The 13,878-nt window shown below is 60.9% G+C and overlaps 1 protein-coding gene across 2 annotated transcripts in view; it reads left to right on the top strand.

Moving 5' to 3' along the window:
* Igsf21 (immunoglobin superfamily member 21) overlaps positions 1–13,878 on the top strand; it is a 180,155-nt gene that overhangs the window by 61,058 nt on the left and 105,219 nt on the right. For both annotated transcript variants that reach the window (XM_058571116.1, XM_046468405.1), the window contains exon 2: positions 10,637–10,749. In XM_058571116.1, the coding sequence (XP_058427099.1) occupies positions 10,726–10,749 (24 nt within the window). In that variant the 5' untranslated portion in view covers positions 10,637–10,725. The remainder of the gene's footprint in view (positions 1–10,636; positions 10,750–13,878) is intronic.

Raw genomic sequence — 13,878 nt, 5'->3', positions numbered from 1 at the left:
CCAACCTGCTTTTGCGAGAGGCCCCTGTGACAGCGGGTCTGGCCAGCCTGCCTGGGGTGACGGGCCGCCACTCCATGACCGAACAACTGTAATAGGCTGATGTTTATCTGGCAGGACGCGCGCCTTTAATAAAGTATTAATATGAAGGCAGATTGCTCCTGCTGCCGGGCGCCGAGCGGGATTAGGGAGGGGACAGGCCCTCCCCGGGGGGAGGAGCCCCAGAGACGCGCGGAGCCTGAGCTCTCGCACTTGGCAGAATAAATGTGCTTGGCCACAGGGGACCATAAGGGGCGTTTCTCCCAGGATCCCCGTGTCACAGATCAAGCTGTGTTCCTGCAGGCAGGAAGGGGGCTCTGAGGGAGGGGTCCTGGGGGGGGGGTGCTGATCCATTTTGGTGCTGAAGAGGTTCCTGAATGGCAGGGGTGAGGCGCAGCTGGTGTGGGGTGACCTTTAGGGGGACTTTCCTACAGGGTGCCTTTCCATGCCCTGGAACTGCTAGTCCACACCCACCTTCTAGAACTTTCCTCGCCTCCCTGGACTGCAGGGTTTCTCGTTCTCGGCACCACTGACATTTGGGGCAGGCTGACCCTTGGTGTGGGGACTGCCCTGGGCAGAGGGTTCCGTCACGTCCTTGGCCTGCGCCCTCTAGATGCCAGTCTTGGGGTCCCCTTCCAGGTAACACAGCCTGATACGTCCTCAGAAGTTGCCAAATGTCCCAAGGGGCTGGAGAGTCACTGCTGGTGACTTGAGGAGGAGTCTTTTTTCTTGGACTGGTTCTCGGAGCCCCTGGGGCGAAGAGGTGGGGCCTCGCAGGACCCGGCCGCCCACCACCCTGCAAACTGAGCAGCTCGGCTCGCGGGGCCTGAACTCGGGGCGTTGATTCTGCCAGAGGAACCCGTCCCCCAGTTCATCGTTAGGAAGCCGCTGCCACAGGAGTTCATTTAGCGCTGATGGATGGAGGTCCGGAGAGGAAACCGACTTCATTCCGTCCACGTCTCAAAATAATAGGGTCAAGGAAACAAAATTGTTACTGAGCAAATTCCCTTTGCAGATTTCCAGGCCTTTCCGTGCCAGAATGAGGTCATCCAGACGGATGCTGGTCGCCTCTTGGAGAGAGAGAAATAAAAGACCTAAAAAAAAAAAAATTAAAGATTCCTTTATTGTGCCTTTAGCTTCTGAGCCCAGCAATTAATTCTTCTATGCTAAAGGACTTCTGTGTTTATGAGGCATTATTATTTAATGTGGGCCTATTTTAAATTGTGATTTTTTTCATTAAGTTGCCTCGTTTTACTTATTAAGGCCACTTTGTAAGCTGGCTTAGACTGTGTTCCCTGAGTCATAACTATTTTTCTTTTAAAATATTCCTTAATAACCTATCATCCATATTTTAAATTTTATTCTAAGTCAGAGACGCCTCCCCGTTGCTCACGCAAGTGTCCTCGTGACGCTGAGTGGGGTCGCAGCGGCAGGGCTGCCCCCTCCGCACACCCCGGGAATCTCCACCCAGAAAACCAAACAGCGTCCAGCAGAGACGGCTCAGTCGCGGCCCTCGACACCCTGGGGCCCTCTGCCCAGCTCTCAAGCCTGGCCCGGGAAGCAGCCCTGCTGGTGGGAGCCAAGGGGCCCCGGGGCTGCAGGCAGGGCAGCAGAGGCCAGCTCCTCCGTGCGGCAGGGTCCCTGTCTACCAGGTGCTGTCCCAGGCTCCCCGCCCAAGCTGTCCCCCTGCGCCTCCCCAGCCAGCCCAGCAACGGCCCCTCTGCCACTGGGCACAGGGGAAACGGAGGCTCTGAGCCGTGAGCCGGCTCCCTTGGGGCTCTAGGGCTGGCTGGTGGCAGGGGGGTCAGCACTGTCCCAGGGCAGTCAGATTCCCAAGTTCAAGGTCATGTACTTGGGCACCGTGGTCCCTGGGAACATCCCACCTAGAGGAGACCCCTTCCCATACAGGGGACGCTGTCCCCTCTATTTTCTCACCTTAATGTCACCATCGTCCTGAGAAATTAAGCAGCCCGAGCCTGTTTTTCAGAGAGACGACTGAGACTCAGGGACGAGTAGGCGCGTGCCTCTGTGTCCCTGGCAGGATGAAGCCTGGACCCTTCTGGACCCTTCTGCTTCAGGAGCTGAGCTGTCTCCCCCTCTCCCCCATCACCGGCTGCCCACAGGGCTGACGCGGTGGGTCCTCTGCCCAACACGGCCCTGGACAAGGCACCTCAGGACAGCATGGTGTCAGGGCGTCTCGCGGGCGCCGCGTCCTGCGCCAGTCTCCTCTTCCCTCCGCTGCTCCAGTTGTTCTCTGGAGGAACCAAAGGGGATTAAGAAATGGCCGCCCCTCCCCTGGCCCCAGGCGCAGGTTCCGGAGGGCAAGGGTAGCTCCTCCGGCGGACAGTCACAGAGAGGACCAAGGTGGCAGAAGGGTCCCAGGACTGTGTCCCAGAGACCGGGGCCTGGTCTTCCAGGCCCTGGTGGCTCTGAGACCTTGGCCAGGGCCTTCCTACCTGGCCTCACTTTCTGCACCTGGGTGACCAGGTCCCATTCCTCTGCTCCTGGGGTGGGAGCTGGCTGGGATTCTACTCGGGGACAGACCCACATCCCTGGGTTGATCGGCTGGTTCTGTCACCTCTCCCCACCTTGTGTCTTCACTAAGAACCATTGAGCACCTACTGTGTGCAGCGTATCGGGGACTGTCTAACCACCCACCCCGGGACCTGGCGGTCAACACAGTGGGCCACTGGTTCCCATCCACATGGCGTCCACTGCGGACCACGGGAGGGCTTTCCTCCCCACACCTCTGAGTCCCCGTCTCCTCCCTCTCCTGGCCCCACCCTCCTCCGAGTCCTCTCCACCGAGGTGGCCTCAGAGACAGGGAGACGGGGGTCTGTAGGGAACAGGCCTGGAAGCCACATTGGCTGGCCAGGACTTGACCACGTGACCCTGGAAACTTCAGGGGACGCTGGGGAACGTACCTGGAGGAACAGGAGCGGGGGCACGGGTCGCGTGGCAGGCTGTGTGGTCAGGGCAGAGACGCGTGGCTCAGAGTGGGCATCAGGTACAAGGCCAACGTGCAGGCAGCCCTGGGCCCCGGCGTGGACCCTGGTGAAGCCTGGGACAGAGCACAGGGTCCCAGGGGAGCCACCGTTGGCAGGTCTAGCACAGCACCCTACAGGGGTCCATGCCCTTGACCTGTGGTCAGCCCTGCACACGTGGCCTCATGGGGATTTTCCCACAGTCACCTTCCCTGGCGGACACTCAGAGAGCAGGGGACTGAGAGCACAAGTTCTGGGTCCCGTCAGCCTCAGTGTCTCCCACATGTGAAATGGGAAGAGAAAGAACCCACGTTGGCTTCTACCCGCAGGGAGCTGGGTGGGTTCCGAGGGCCCCGGAAGAGCCTTCCAAGTCTTATTAATAGTATAACCACGTCATTATCAATAATGAAACATAATTAATAATAAATAAACAAACTAATGATAAATAATACATAGGCCATGAATAATACATGACACTACAAGGCTCAGGCACATCCATCCCCGCTGACGGGGGGGATTTGATTAGCTGGCTGGGGATCACAGAGGGGGACGATTTCAGAGGAGCCTGGGAGGCTGGGGCAGGGCCTGGGTCTCCTCCGGTGTCAAGTACATCTCCCTGAAAATGTCGCCCGGTGTTTGAGGCCCCTGGTGGCCCAGAGCTGAGCTGACCTTCTGCCAGGGGAGGTGGGGAGCAGGAGTCGCGGCGGGGAGGTGGGGTAGCTCTTCCTCTTGATGGTCTCTGATGGCTCAAATTTAGGCTGGGAAATCCTCAGTCCAGACACTGCCCGGCAGAATGGGGTCTCCCGGCCTCGGCTGCGCTGTTGAGTGTCTGCAGAACCTCTTGGTTCCCCGTGGGTTCGCTTGTCCCTCAGCAGTGCTGAATGCCAACAGCGTGGCCACAGCATGAGGCACAGTGGACAGACGTGGGCTTGGCTGTTCAGGAGTCCGCCCCCCGCAAGGCCATGGCGAGGGGGGGGGACATTGGCAAGAAAGGGTGGCGCCCTGCGTGGATTCAGGCTGTGGTGGACCTGTGAGGGGGCCCTAGGGGTGACGTCGGGGTGCGAGCTGAGGATCCCTCCAGGGTGCACGTTGTCTAAGCTACAGCCCGAGGGGCGCTCTGAAGCCCCCGGCAGAGTGACGGCGGGTGTTCCCGGCGGCGGGTGCGTAGACCCAGGAGCAGCACGGGGCCTGCCCCATTTGGGGACTGAGTAATTCAAGGTGTCTGAGGAGCCGCCTGCAAGAGAGAGGGGCAAGGGGTGAGGAAGGAGGAAGCAGACCCTTGAGGGGCCTCAGGGGTGGGGGTCACTTCATCCCTAAAGCAACGAGAAGGCAGGAGAGGCCTTGGTGCAAGGGTGACCTCCTGTCACTGGGCTGCAGCTTCCTGGCGCAGCTCGCTGGGCAGGTACAGGGGACGGAGGCGCACCCCAGTCCCCACTTAAGGTGCCCCTAGTCCGACGTTGGGGACAGACAGACAAAGAACCCTCTGCCGGGCTGGGAAGGATCCCAGAGGCCGTGATTGAGATGCGGACGGGTCTGTGGGCTCTGAGGAAGGAGAACAGACGCCCATAAATCAAGGCGAGGGTGACCGTGCCGTTGAACCTGGAAGGACGTGGACAGATGTCCCTAGATGAGCTCAGACGGACGGGCAGTCCAGGAGGAGGAGACGCCCGGCAGACAGGAGGAGCGGGGGCTCTGGGAGGGCTGGGGGGCGGCAAGGTGGCAAAGCGCCATGTGAGACTGATTGAGTCGGAGGCCGCGAGAGGTAAGCCCATCAGGGACCCAGTTGGCCATGACGGGCTCCGAACTTGATCCTGAATCGGAAGCCAATGGGGCAGGAAATGGAATGGCATCAGCCGGAGACGGGAGCGGGGAGAGGGGGCGTCCTCGTATTTGCATTTTAGAAACATCACGGAGATTCCGGCGTGGCCAGCGCTGGAGGCGGGGGACCCACAAGCCGGCTGTCGCAGGGTGTCCTGGGAGGATTTGAGGGCGCAAACCGGGCGGGACTGGCCCAGAGTGGAGCGTGACGGGCGGTTTGAGAGCTGCTGGGAGCAGACTGACCCGTCTCAGAGGCAGGGGACCCGGTGGCCTTCTGCTCTTTGTTCAATGGCTTTCTTTTCCTAAAAGGTCCCCTCCGTCCTCGCCCCAGTTTCTGCCCATAACAGGGCGCGGGGAGGAGCTGTGGTGGGCATGGCCGGGCAGTCCACCAAGCCCTTGGACCTGCCTGGAGGACCCGGCTGCTGTCGTCGGTCGTTGTAATGATATTTATTAAGCCAGCAATTACCAGCGCCGGAGCGCAGGCCGCCGTCCCCAGGACAAATGTGGCATGTGTCCTCATGAGGTGGGTGACCTCTCTTCTCCATGAGTGTGCCGTGCTCCTACTGTCACATGGACAGAAATCCCAGGCCCACCTGATGCCCATGGTCCTCTCCAACGGGGCCTCAGATCCAGCTGTGGAGAGTCCGCCCGCCACCCGCCCGCCTCACGTCCAGTCTTGGCCCGGCCTGCGCTGGCTTTCCAGGAGACGGGCCCTGGGTTCTCTGCACCACTTCTGTTCTCCCAGACACAGAGGGGACGGAGACTCTGCCCCTTCCCTGGGGACTCCCAGCCCTGTCCCCTGCTCTTCCTCTCCACAGCCTTCGTGGTGTGAGTGATGTCCGGGGGACAGGTGACAGCCATGTCTGGGCCAATCCATTGGTTTAGAGCCGTTTCAGAGGAGGTGTGTCCAGGAGGCAGTGGAACAAATTGGCCAGTCCAGCCCTGGGTCCCTTCTGGTGCCAACAGGTCCTCAGACAGACGTCTCCCTCCCACCTCCTCTGCTGGATTTGAACTTGGACCTGGCTGCAGCCATCAGCCATCCTGTACTCTCCTCGTGGATGACCTGTGTCCTGGGCTGTGGCAGGGTGTCTGATCCTGCTGCACCCCAAGCGGGACTTCTCCTGGGCTTCCTGGTCCCCTCGTCCCCCTCCCCCACCTGTGTTTTCAGCTTCTCTGTTTGGAATCAAGAGTGGGTAGGCTCCTGTGAGATGGCCGGAAGTGGGCAGGCATTCTGTGACCATGAGGAAGCCATTCAGCCTCTCTGAGCCTCAGTCTCTTCACCTCTAAAACGGGACACTATCCCACAGGGTCAGGAAGGTGATCAATGAGATAATAATTACAGAAATCCTTGGAAAACTACCAAGTGGGAATCACATGTTCATTTTTTTCAACAAATATTTATTTGGCTTCTAAAGAGGTGCCGGTCGCTGTCCTAGATTCTCAGGACAAAGTAGTGGTTAAACCTGTGAAGTCAAGGGCTGCTCAATCTGAGAGACGGGTCGAGCCGGCCTCTCTTGATCTCCCACTAATTCCTCTGCGAACCCCGGGCAGAACTCGTGGATTCCTATTTGAAAGCTCCCTGAAGGCCGAGCAGGAATTCCCCAAGCCAAGAGTGAGGGACCAGGCTGGGGACAGCCTGGAGGCGTGACCGGCTGAGGAGTGAGGTGAGAGAGGCCGGAGGGGACCGGGCCTGGGCAGGCCTCCTGGGAGGGAGCCCTGGGAGGCCCTCGGGGAGGCCAGGGCTGTGCATCTCAGGGACACAGCTGGGAGTGTGCGTGGTGCCCAGAGGCCAAGACAGACCCTGGCCTCCCTTCCGACCCTTATCACCATGGCCTCCCATTGACAGCCACAGAGTCCATCCCTGAGGGAACAGCTGGCCGCAGAGGGGTGGTGACCCTGATGTCCTAATAGGGAGAGAGGTTTAGTGACTGGCCCAGGGCCACCCTCAGGGGGAATCATGCCTGGGTGATCGACCCTCCGGTTGCCTGGGACTGGCAGCTTTGACTTTCAGTGCTGAAAGCCCCTTTTCCTGGGAAACCACCGGGTCCTGGACAAAGCAGGACTTGAGGTCGCCCTGAGCTGGGTCAGGTCTCTGCGCAACGCCGAGGCAGGACCGTGTCCCTCTGGGGATCCCTCGCTGACCCGTCCCAGTGGAACTGGCCCCAGCGGGCCCTGTGCTAGCAGCACCCTGGGCCCGGCAAGCCAGAGGAGCGTCCCCGGGTGCTGCGAGGCCAGCCTCTGCGCCGAGGACCCGGCTGTCATCGGCTCCTTGGAGGGTGCCTGGCTCCTAGGTACTGCCCGCGGTTTTGCTAAAGGCCGAGGTGGGGGGAGCGCGGGATGAAGAACTGCTCCCTGAGATGGATCTGCCTCCCAGGGTGCGCTGGCGGGTGGGCGGCTCGTGCATCCAGGCCAATTGGTGACAAATTTAATGCCCAGAAAGACAGCACTCCGTCTCTAGCTGGTGCCTGAGCGATGGGCCCCTCGCTTCTCCAAGAAACGGCGTTGAGCTGACCTGGGAAGGAAGGGGGCAGGGTGGCCTCCACTTCTGGCCTCCAGGTCAGCCTCCACGTGGAGACCAGGGCGAGGATCAGTCCGCATCTGAAGTCAGGCTCGTCGGAGCAGGAAGATCCTAAAATCGCTTCACGGAGGAGGACACTGGGGTGCAGAGGAAACGGGCCAGAGGCCCCAGAGCTGGCCGGGTGCCCGGCTGGGACCAGAACCTGACTCTCCCTCCCCTCCCTGTCCTCACGGCCCCCTGGCCTCTCCCACCCCTGCCTGCTCAGCCAGCCAGGAGGGCTCGACGGAGGCGGCTGCTGCCCTGGAGGCCACTTTCTGGGGGCCTCCTTGGGCCTCCTCCCTGGGTTTATGTCCTTGCCTTTGGTCCCGCCGGGACGGGTGCCTGGGCAGGTGGCTCCTCTCTGCCTCTCCTCTCCTCCCTGACCAGGTCCCCGTGTCCTGTTCCTCCTGCCTCTGCCTGGACGGTCCTCCCTAGACTGGACAGTGGGTGCTGGAGGGGGAGAAGCCTGAGCCAGACCCAGCTCCAATGGTGGGGGCCCGTGGGGGGGGAGGAGCTGGGGGAGCCCGAGAGGGGGTTTCTGAGGGGAACCAGCGCCGGGCACCTGGAAACTGCTGGGATTCTGTGGGGTCAGAGCCAGAGGGTGCCAGTCGCACTTAGAAGAGGACTGTTGCTTGGGGACGCTCCTTGGCTGCGATGCTCCCTCTGTCCGGGGCGGCCTACGTGGAAGGGTCATCTCACCCTGGGCAGGTGCTAGCCGGCTGCTGTGAACCCGAGCCCCGCCCAGGCCTGTCCAGAGCGCCTCGCCTCCCAGCTCCTCCAGGCCTGAGGCCTAGCGTCCGTGTGTGCTCGAGGCTGGCCTGGCCGAGGGGACGCCTCCCGGAGCCCTAGAGCCTGCCTGGCCCAGAGCAGATTCAGTGAATATCGTTTCCCGACTCGGAAGGACAAGGGGGAAGGAGAGGCTCCGCGAAGCCCTGAGGGGGGCCCAGGTGTGACTGTCCTGCCCGCCATTTCTCAAGGTCAATTGATGACAGAAATCCCTCGCCTCACCATCGATCCAGGGATCCGGGGTCGGGAAATGACCCGCTCAGCACCCTCCCCAGGTGGCCCCTCGCCGTCCCCAGCCCCTCCGCTGCTGCCCTGTCCTCCGCTCTCCGGCCCGCCCTGCGGTCCCCTGGCTCAGGCATCTGCTCCCCCGTCCCCACGCCTCAGCTTCCCCGGTCCCCACCCCATGCCCGCACCTGTGGTTCCCTGGTGGCTTGCCAGCCGACGGTGCCCTCCCTCCGTCCTGGCCGGCCTCCTGTGGCCGCCATCTGTGCCCGCGGCAGGCCGGGCTGCATCCCAGGTATGGCCTTCCCTGCGCCTGCCGGTGGGAGGGGACGTCCCTGGTCTCGGGCCATCAGCACGTGGACCGATGGTGCTCGGCTCTCACCAGGGTCTTCGCAGGTGAGAGGCAGAAGGGCCGCCCCACGGGAAAGGTGAGCCGTGTGGCCGCCCCGTGGGCCTGGAACTGTGGCCAACAGGATTTGGAGCTCAAATCTTGTCACGGTCCCCCCAGGAAAGTCCCCAGCTGAGGCAGAAAGAAGAAAGCCCGCGCTGTCCATCTGCAGCATTTCCTCCCACCTCTTCCGCGAGTGGAGGGTCTGTGACCCTGGGGTGCTTATCACGGGCCCCAGGGCTGGGTCTGAAGCCAGCTCTGGCACTAGAGCTGTGCAATCCGGGCAGTTACTTGACCTCTCTGTTTTCCTACTGCACTTGGGACTCATGCCGGCTCCTCTCTCCGAGCCCGTCGTTTTCCATGAGTGAACGTGTGTGAAGGGCTTAGCCCAGCGCCTGGCCAGCCTGGGGCTTGGACCTTGACCATCATTGCTAGCTCACGTCTGGACTCGGCTTGCCTTGGAGGACCTCTGTCGTCACTGGGCTCGCTCCTTCTGAGGGTGGCTTTGTTTGTCATGCTCCAGGTCTTTGGTCATCCAGGCAGGATGAGGGTCCCCGGGCCCATCCTGTAGCCCTGAGCCTTCGGTCCCCATCTTCATTTGCCCTGTGAGTTGTGGTGGCCCGGCCGTGTCTGTGTCTGTGTCCCCTCTGCCTGCCACCTCCTTCCTGGCCAGGGTCTGCACAGAGCAGAGGAGCCGGTGAGCTGAGGGACAGTGGGAAGGAAGAGCCCCAAGGTGGACCCTGCGGGCTCTGGTGTCCCCGCGAGCCTGACCTTGGCCTAAGTCAGACTGCGGCGGGGAGCCCAGGCCTATCCCCCCTCTGGCCTGGGTCCTGGGGGTCCAGAGCCCTGGGCCACGAGGGTCCAGTCTGACTCCAACTTCCAAATTGATCCTCTTGAGATCGATTCTTGTTTTTTCCCTGGAGTGTTGTGACCATTAAGTTCCAGGCAGGGGTCAGGCCCCGGGCTCGATCCGCTCAGGTTGCCTGCACAATTGAAATCCCGGCCCGTCTCGGCCAGCTTTCTCATTAATACGATTGGACTGGATTGATCGGCTCAGTCAATGGGGGACATGAGCCTATCAGGAGCCTGGTGCTCAGCCCGGGAACGGGGTCCCTGCTGAGCAGGGGAGTGGGTCAGAGGTCTCACCAGGCTGGACACTGTGTGGAGGCCCCAGTGTCCCCAAGGTGTGGCTACCAGGACAAGAGTCCCATCCCCGTGTGCCCAGGAGCTTGGCAGGTGTTCCCAGGGGCAGCAGGTGGGCCAGGGACATCATCTGCTATTTGCTAGGATTTGAGAGTCCTTCTAGGTGGCCACCTGTAGTCACCTTCTCCTCTGTGGGAGGGGCTGGACCTGCCCCTGCCCTCCCTCGGGAGTCGGGGTGCGCACAACAGGAACTTGGGGTGTTAATGAGGCCAGCAGTGGCCTCCAGGGCGCCCTCCCCGGGACTGTGACGAAGCACGTGCACTAGGAGGCCAGGCACAGGGGTCCTCATGTGGCTCAGGGACCCTGGCAGCAGAGGGTGGTGAGGGATGAAGGAACCCCACGTGCGAGCCGAGGAGCAGCATGGGACAGAGCTCTTTGGGGCGTCTCGTTGACACGCGCTGAGGCTGCCTGCAGGGGCCAGCCGGTCCTACCTTTGGGCATAAAATCATCCCAAGTAGATGTGCTTTTGGTTTGGGGCCCTCGGGGGCCTGGGGGTGGCCGATGGGGAGATGTGGATGAGAGGCAAGGTCCCTCGCTGTCCACAGTTGTCAAGGGCCTCTGCTCCTCCCACTCCCTCTCCCCACGGGTGGGGTCAGCCCTGGTCCTCTCCCTACTCACGGCCTCTTCTCCTTCCCTCTGCAGGTTACCTGACTGTTAACATTGAGCCTCTGCCCCCTGTGGTGGCTGGGGATGCGGTGACCTTGAAGTGTAATTTCAAGACGGACGGTCGCATGCGCGAGATCGTATGGTACCGGGTAAGTGGTCACTGCTGTCCTTGCTGTGCCGGGGCTGACCGCAGCCCTTGGAGCCCCCAGTACTCTCACAGGTGTCGCTATGTTCTCCGCTCTGCCCTGGCCTGGAGTGGTCCCGGCCCTCTGCCAGGTCCCCATCTGGTGTGACACCCTCCTCAAAGACCACTTGCCCAAACTTCTCCTGTGCTCTCGGGATCGATCTCATTCTGGCCTCCTTTGTGTCCCTAAAAGGTCCCCACTCTGAGGAAGCCCCGCTAGTACCCAATTCAAAGTTACTGATAACACGGTGGGTCCTGGTGCCAGGGCACAACTAAGGAACCATTATGGTGGGATCCCAAGTAAGAGGCTTGGGGTAATGTTCTTGGCAAAGGAGAGGGAAGGAGAAGGCTCCCTGTCCTCTTTAAAATCACATTACACAGATAATCTGCCATCTAATCCCATTACATGCAGGACCAGTCTGGTGTCTGGCACCATGGATTTAGGTCTGAGAAGGAAAGCGGTCAGAGATGAGCAGGGCTCATCAGTAACAGGAAGAAGAGCTCCTGGCCTTGGGCACCGGGGCCTTTACAATCTTTGTGGGTCTGGATGGGGCACCCAGGATGCTCTCCTCTGCCATGAAGGAGCTAGGGCTGGGCTCTGGAGAAGGTACAGAGGCATATGATGCTCCTCTGCATCATGCTCAGGTGTGCACAGCGGGGGTACCACACAGAACTCCCCTTCCATCAGCTAGGACGGGGTGGGCAACATGTTTCAGTAAGACCCAGAGAGTGAATGCCTCCCTCTCTGCTGACCACGTGGTCTCTGTCGAAACCTCTCACTCTACTCTCGTGCTGTGAAAACCGCCTCAGATAGTGTGTTCGTGAGTGGGCACCGCTGTGGTCCCAGGGGACATCGTGCATGGGCACCAAAACTTGAATTTTGTACGATTTTCACATGTTGCAAAATATTCCTCTTCTAACTTCTTTCTCAACTATTCTAAAGGGTCAAAGCTGTTCTTAGCTCTCAGGCCCGACAGAAACAGGGTGCAGGCTGATCTGGTTCAGGGACTGTGGTTACAAACCCCTGGTCTGTTGTAACATTGGCCAGCACATGGATGCAGAGGAAACCCTGGGCACCTGGCCACTCCTGGTCTCAGCTAAGAACTCTGTCCTCCCCTCCGCCTCGCTCTCGGCCCAGCCTTGCCCGGGGCCAGCCTGTCCTCGCGGTTCTTTCTTGCATTTTTCTTCTTGGGCTCGTCATTTACGGGTGAGTGCTGGGCTGTTGGCCGGGTCTCTGCTCCATCTCAGCCTCCTCGCCCGCCCTGCTCTGGGTCAGCTCCAGCGCTCTCCATCGCGTCCCCCCAGGCGCAGCCCTGACACCAGGCACCCCACAGGAGCCTGGTCTTGGAGGATGAGTGGGCCCGGGAGAGCCAAGGCCTGTGTGGACGAGGGCCCTGAACTGAATCGCTAAGAGGCGTGTTTACAGGCTGTGGGGACTGCTTGGCCGACACAGGCTGCGAGCATCTCATTAGCACCTGGCAGAGGCACTGGGACAGATGAACTCCAGCTCACTGCTGAGGACCCTGGAACCGTGCCCCGCCTCCGCCCTCCTAGAAGGGATGGGGAAGGGGGCGTGGAAAGAAGAAGAGTTCGAGGGGGTGAAGGTGGCAGGGGGTGCCCACTGCCCTCGGTCACCTTGAAGCAGCTGACTGCACTCTGGGTGGAAATCCAGTGTCACTGCCACACTCGGTGGCAGCTGCCAGACCAGGGACAGCGCCAGGGCCTGGCTGGGTCCCCATGTAGGAATCCAGGAGGCTCCCTGGGGTGGGGGAGGGGAGGGAGGAGGAAGCAGCCCAGCTCCTGGGCTGGACGGACTTGCCTCTTCCTCTCCGCCCTGTCCCTGGTCCTGGGCCCCGTCCGGGCCTCTGAACCCCCACCTGCGGTGGCCGTCACTGCTTGAAGAATCAGTTACAGCTCTTGCGGGTGTCGGGCCCTGCATGCCAGGCTATGGTAGGCTGCACTAATTATTTTATTTCACTTCACATCCTTTGACTGAGGGCCTCCAGAGTGGGGGTGTGCAGATGTATGCAAATTACATGCAAATCACTCGCCAGAGCCAAAAGCCTGGGCCCTTTTAATTCTGTAACTGGACGAGGTGGTGCCTCGCCCACGTGCCCTGCCTGTGGTGGAGAGCAGGGGGCAGAGGGCGGAAGGAGACTCCAGGAAGTGGCTCCAGGCTGCCGCCTTCTCTCTCCGGCTGCCACCCTGGCGTCCCTCCCTGGTCACCTCTGTTCCCCAGGATCCAGCTGAAGGCAGACTGGACAGGGGCTCCGGGAGCCAGGGCCCCCGCCCGGGCCGCAAAGAAGCAGCAAGGAGGTCCTACCTCCAGCTGGACCCTCCTGCGGCCCCTGCTCTGGCCCAGCCTGCCCCTGGCCAGCAGAGCTGCCCCCCTGCTGCTGTGTGTTTGCTGGCCAGGAGCAGCTCCCCTCCCCCGCCCTGTGAATGGGCCTCAGAGCCCGGTTTGGAAAGAAGTGAATAGAGTTACACAGGCCCCGCCAGGGCTGGCCTCCAGTCCCTTCAGAAGGGAAAAGCAAGGCATTGTGAAGGGCCGTGCTGCCTGCTCAGCCCAGGGTGGACGGGACGGCCCCAAACCTGTGTGAAGGCCAAAGACGTGCTCTTAGCAATAGGAGCATCCTGAACTTTCCAAAGACGGAGTGAAGGGACTGGACTCGCTGCGGGGAACTGGGAGAGCCGGTAAAGTTGTCTGACCTACAGGGGTCACCCCCTGAGTTCTTGAGACCTTTGGCTGAACCTCAGAAGGTCTTGCCTGTGGACCTCGTGGGGAGGGAAGGAGAGGGGAAGGAGCGAGGGCCTGAGTCTTGGACACCTTGCCCATGGTCTGGCCAACTGGGAAGAGGCTCCGCCAATTTGTAGACGATGCCAGAAATACAGAATAGACTCGAGAAAGGCCCACGCTCAGAGCCCCCGGGTCCGTTGTCCAGCGTGGTAGCAACTGATGACATATGGCTGTTTCAATTTAAACTTGATTGAAATTAAACTAAATAAAAAATTCATTTCCTCAGTCCAATTAGCCGCATTTCGAGTGCTCACCAGCCACATGGAGTCACCATATTGGTCGGAGCAGATAGAGAAC

This window comes from Marmota monax, unplaced genomic scaffold, assembly GCF_021218885.2.
Source record: "Marmota monax isolate L192 unplaced genomic scaffold, Marmota_monax_Labrador192_F-V1.1 WCK01_AAM20220418_F8-fsc00008, whole genome shotgun sequence".
NCBI classification, from domain to species: Eukaryota; Metazoa; Chordata; class Mammalia; order Rodentia; family Sciuridae; genus Marmota; species Marmota monax.
Note: the sequence above shows the minus strand (reverse complement) of the source record. Positions and strands in the feature narration are given on the sequence as shown.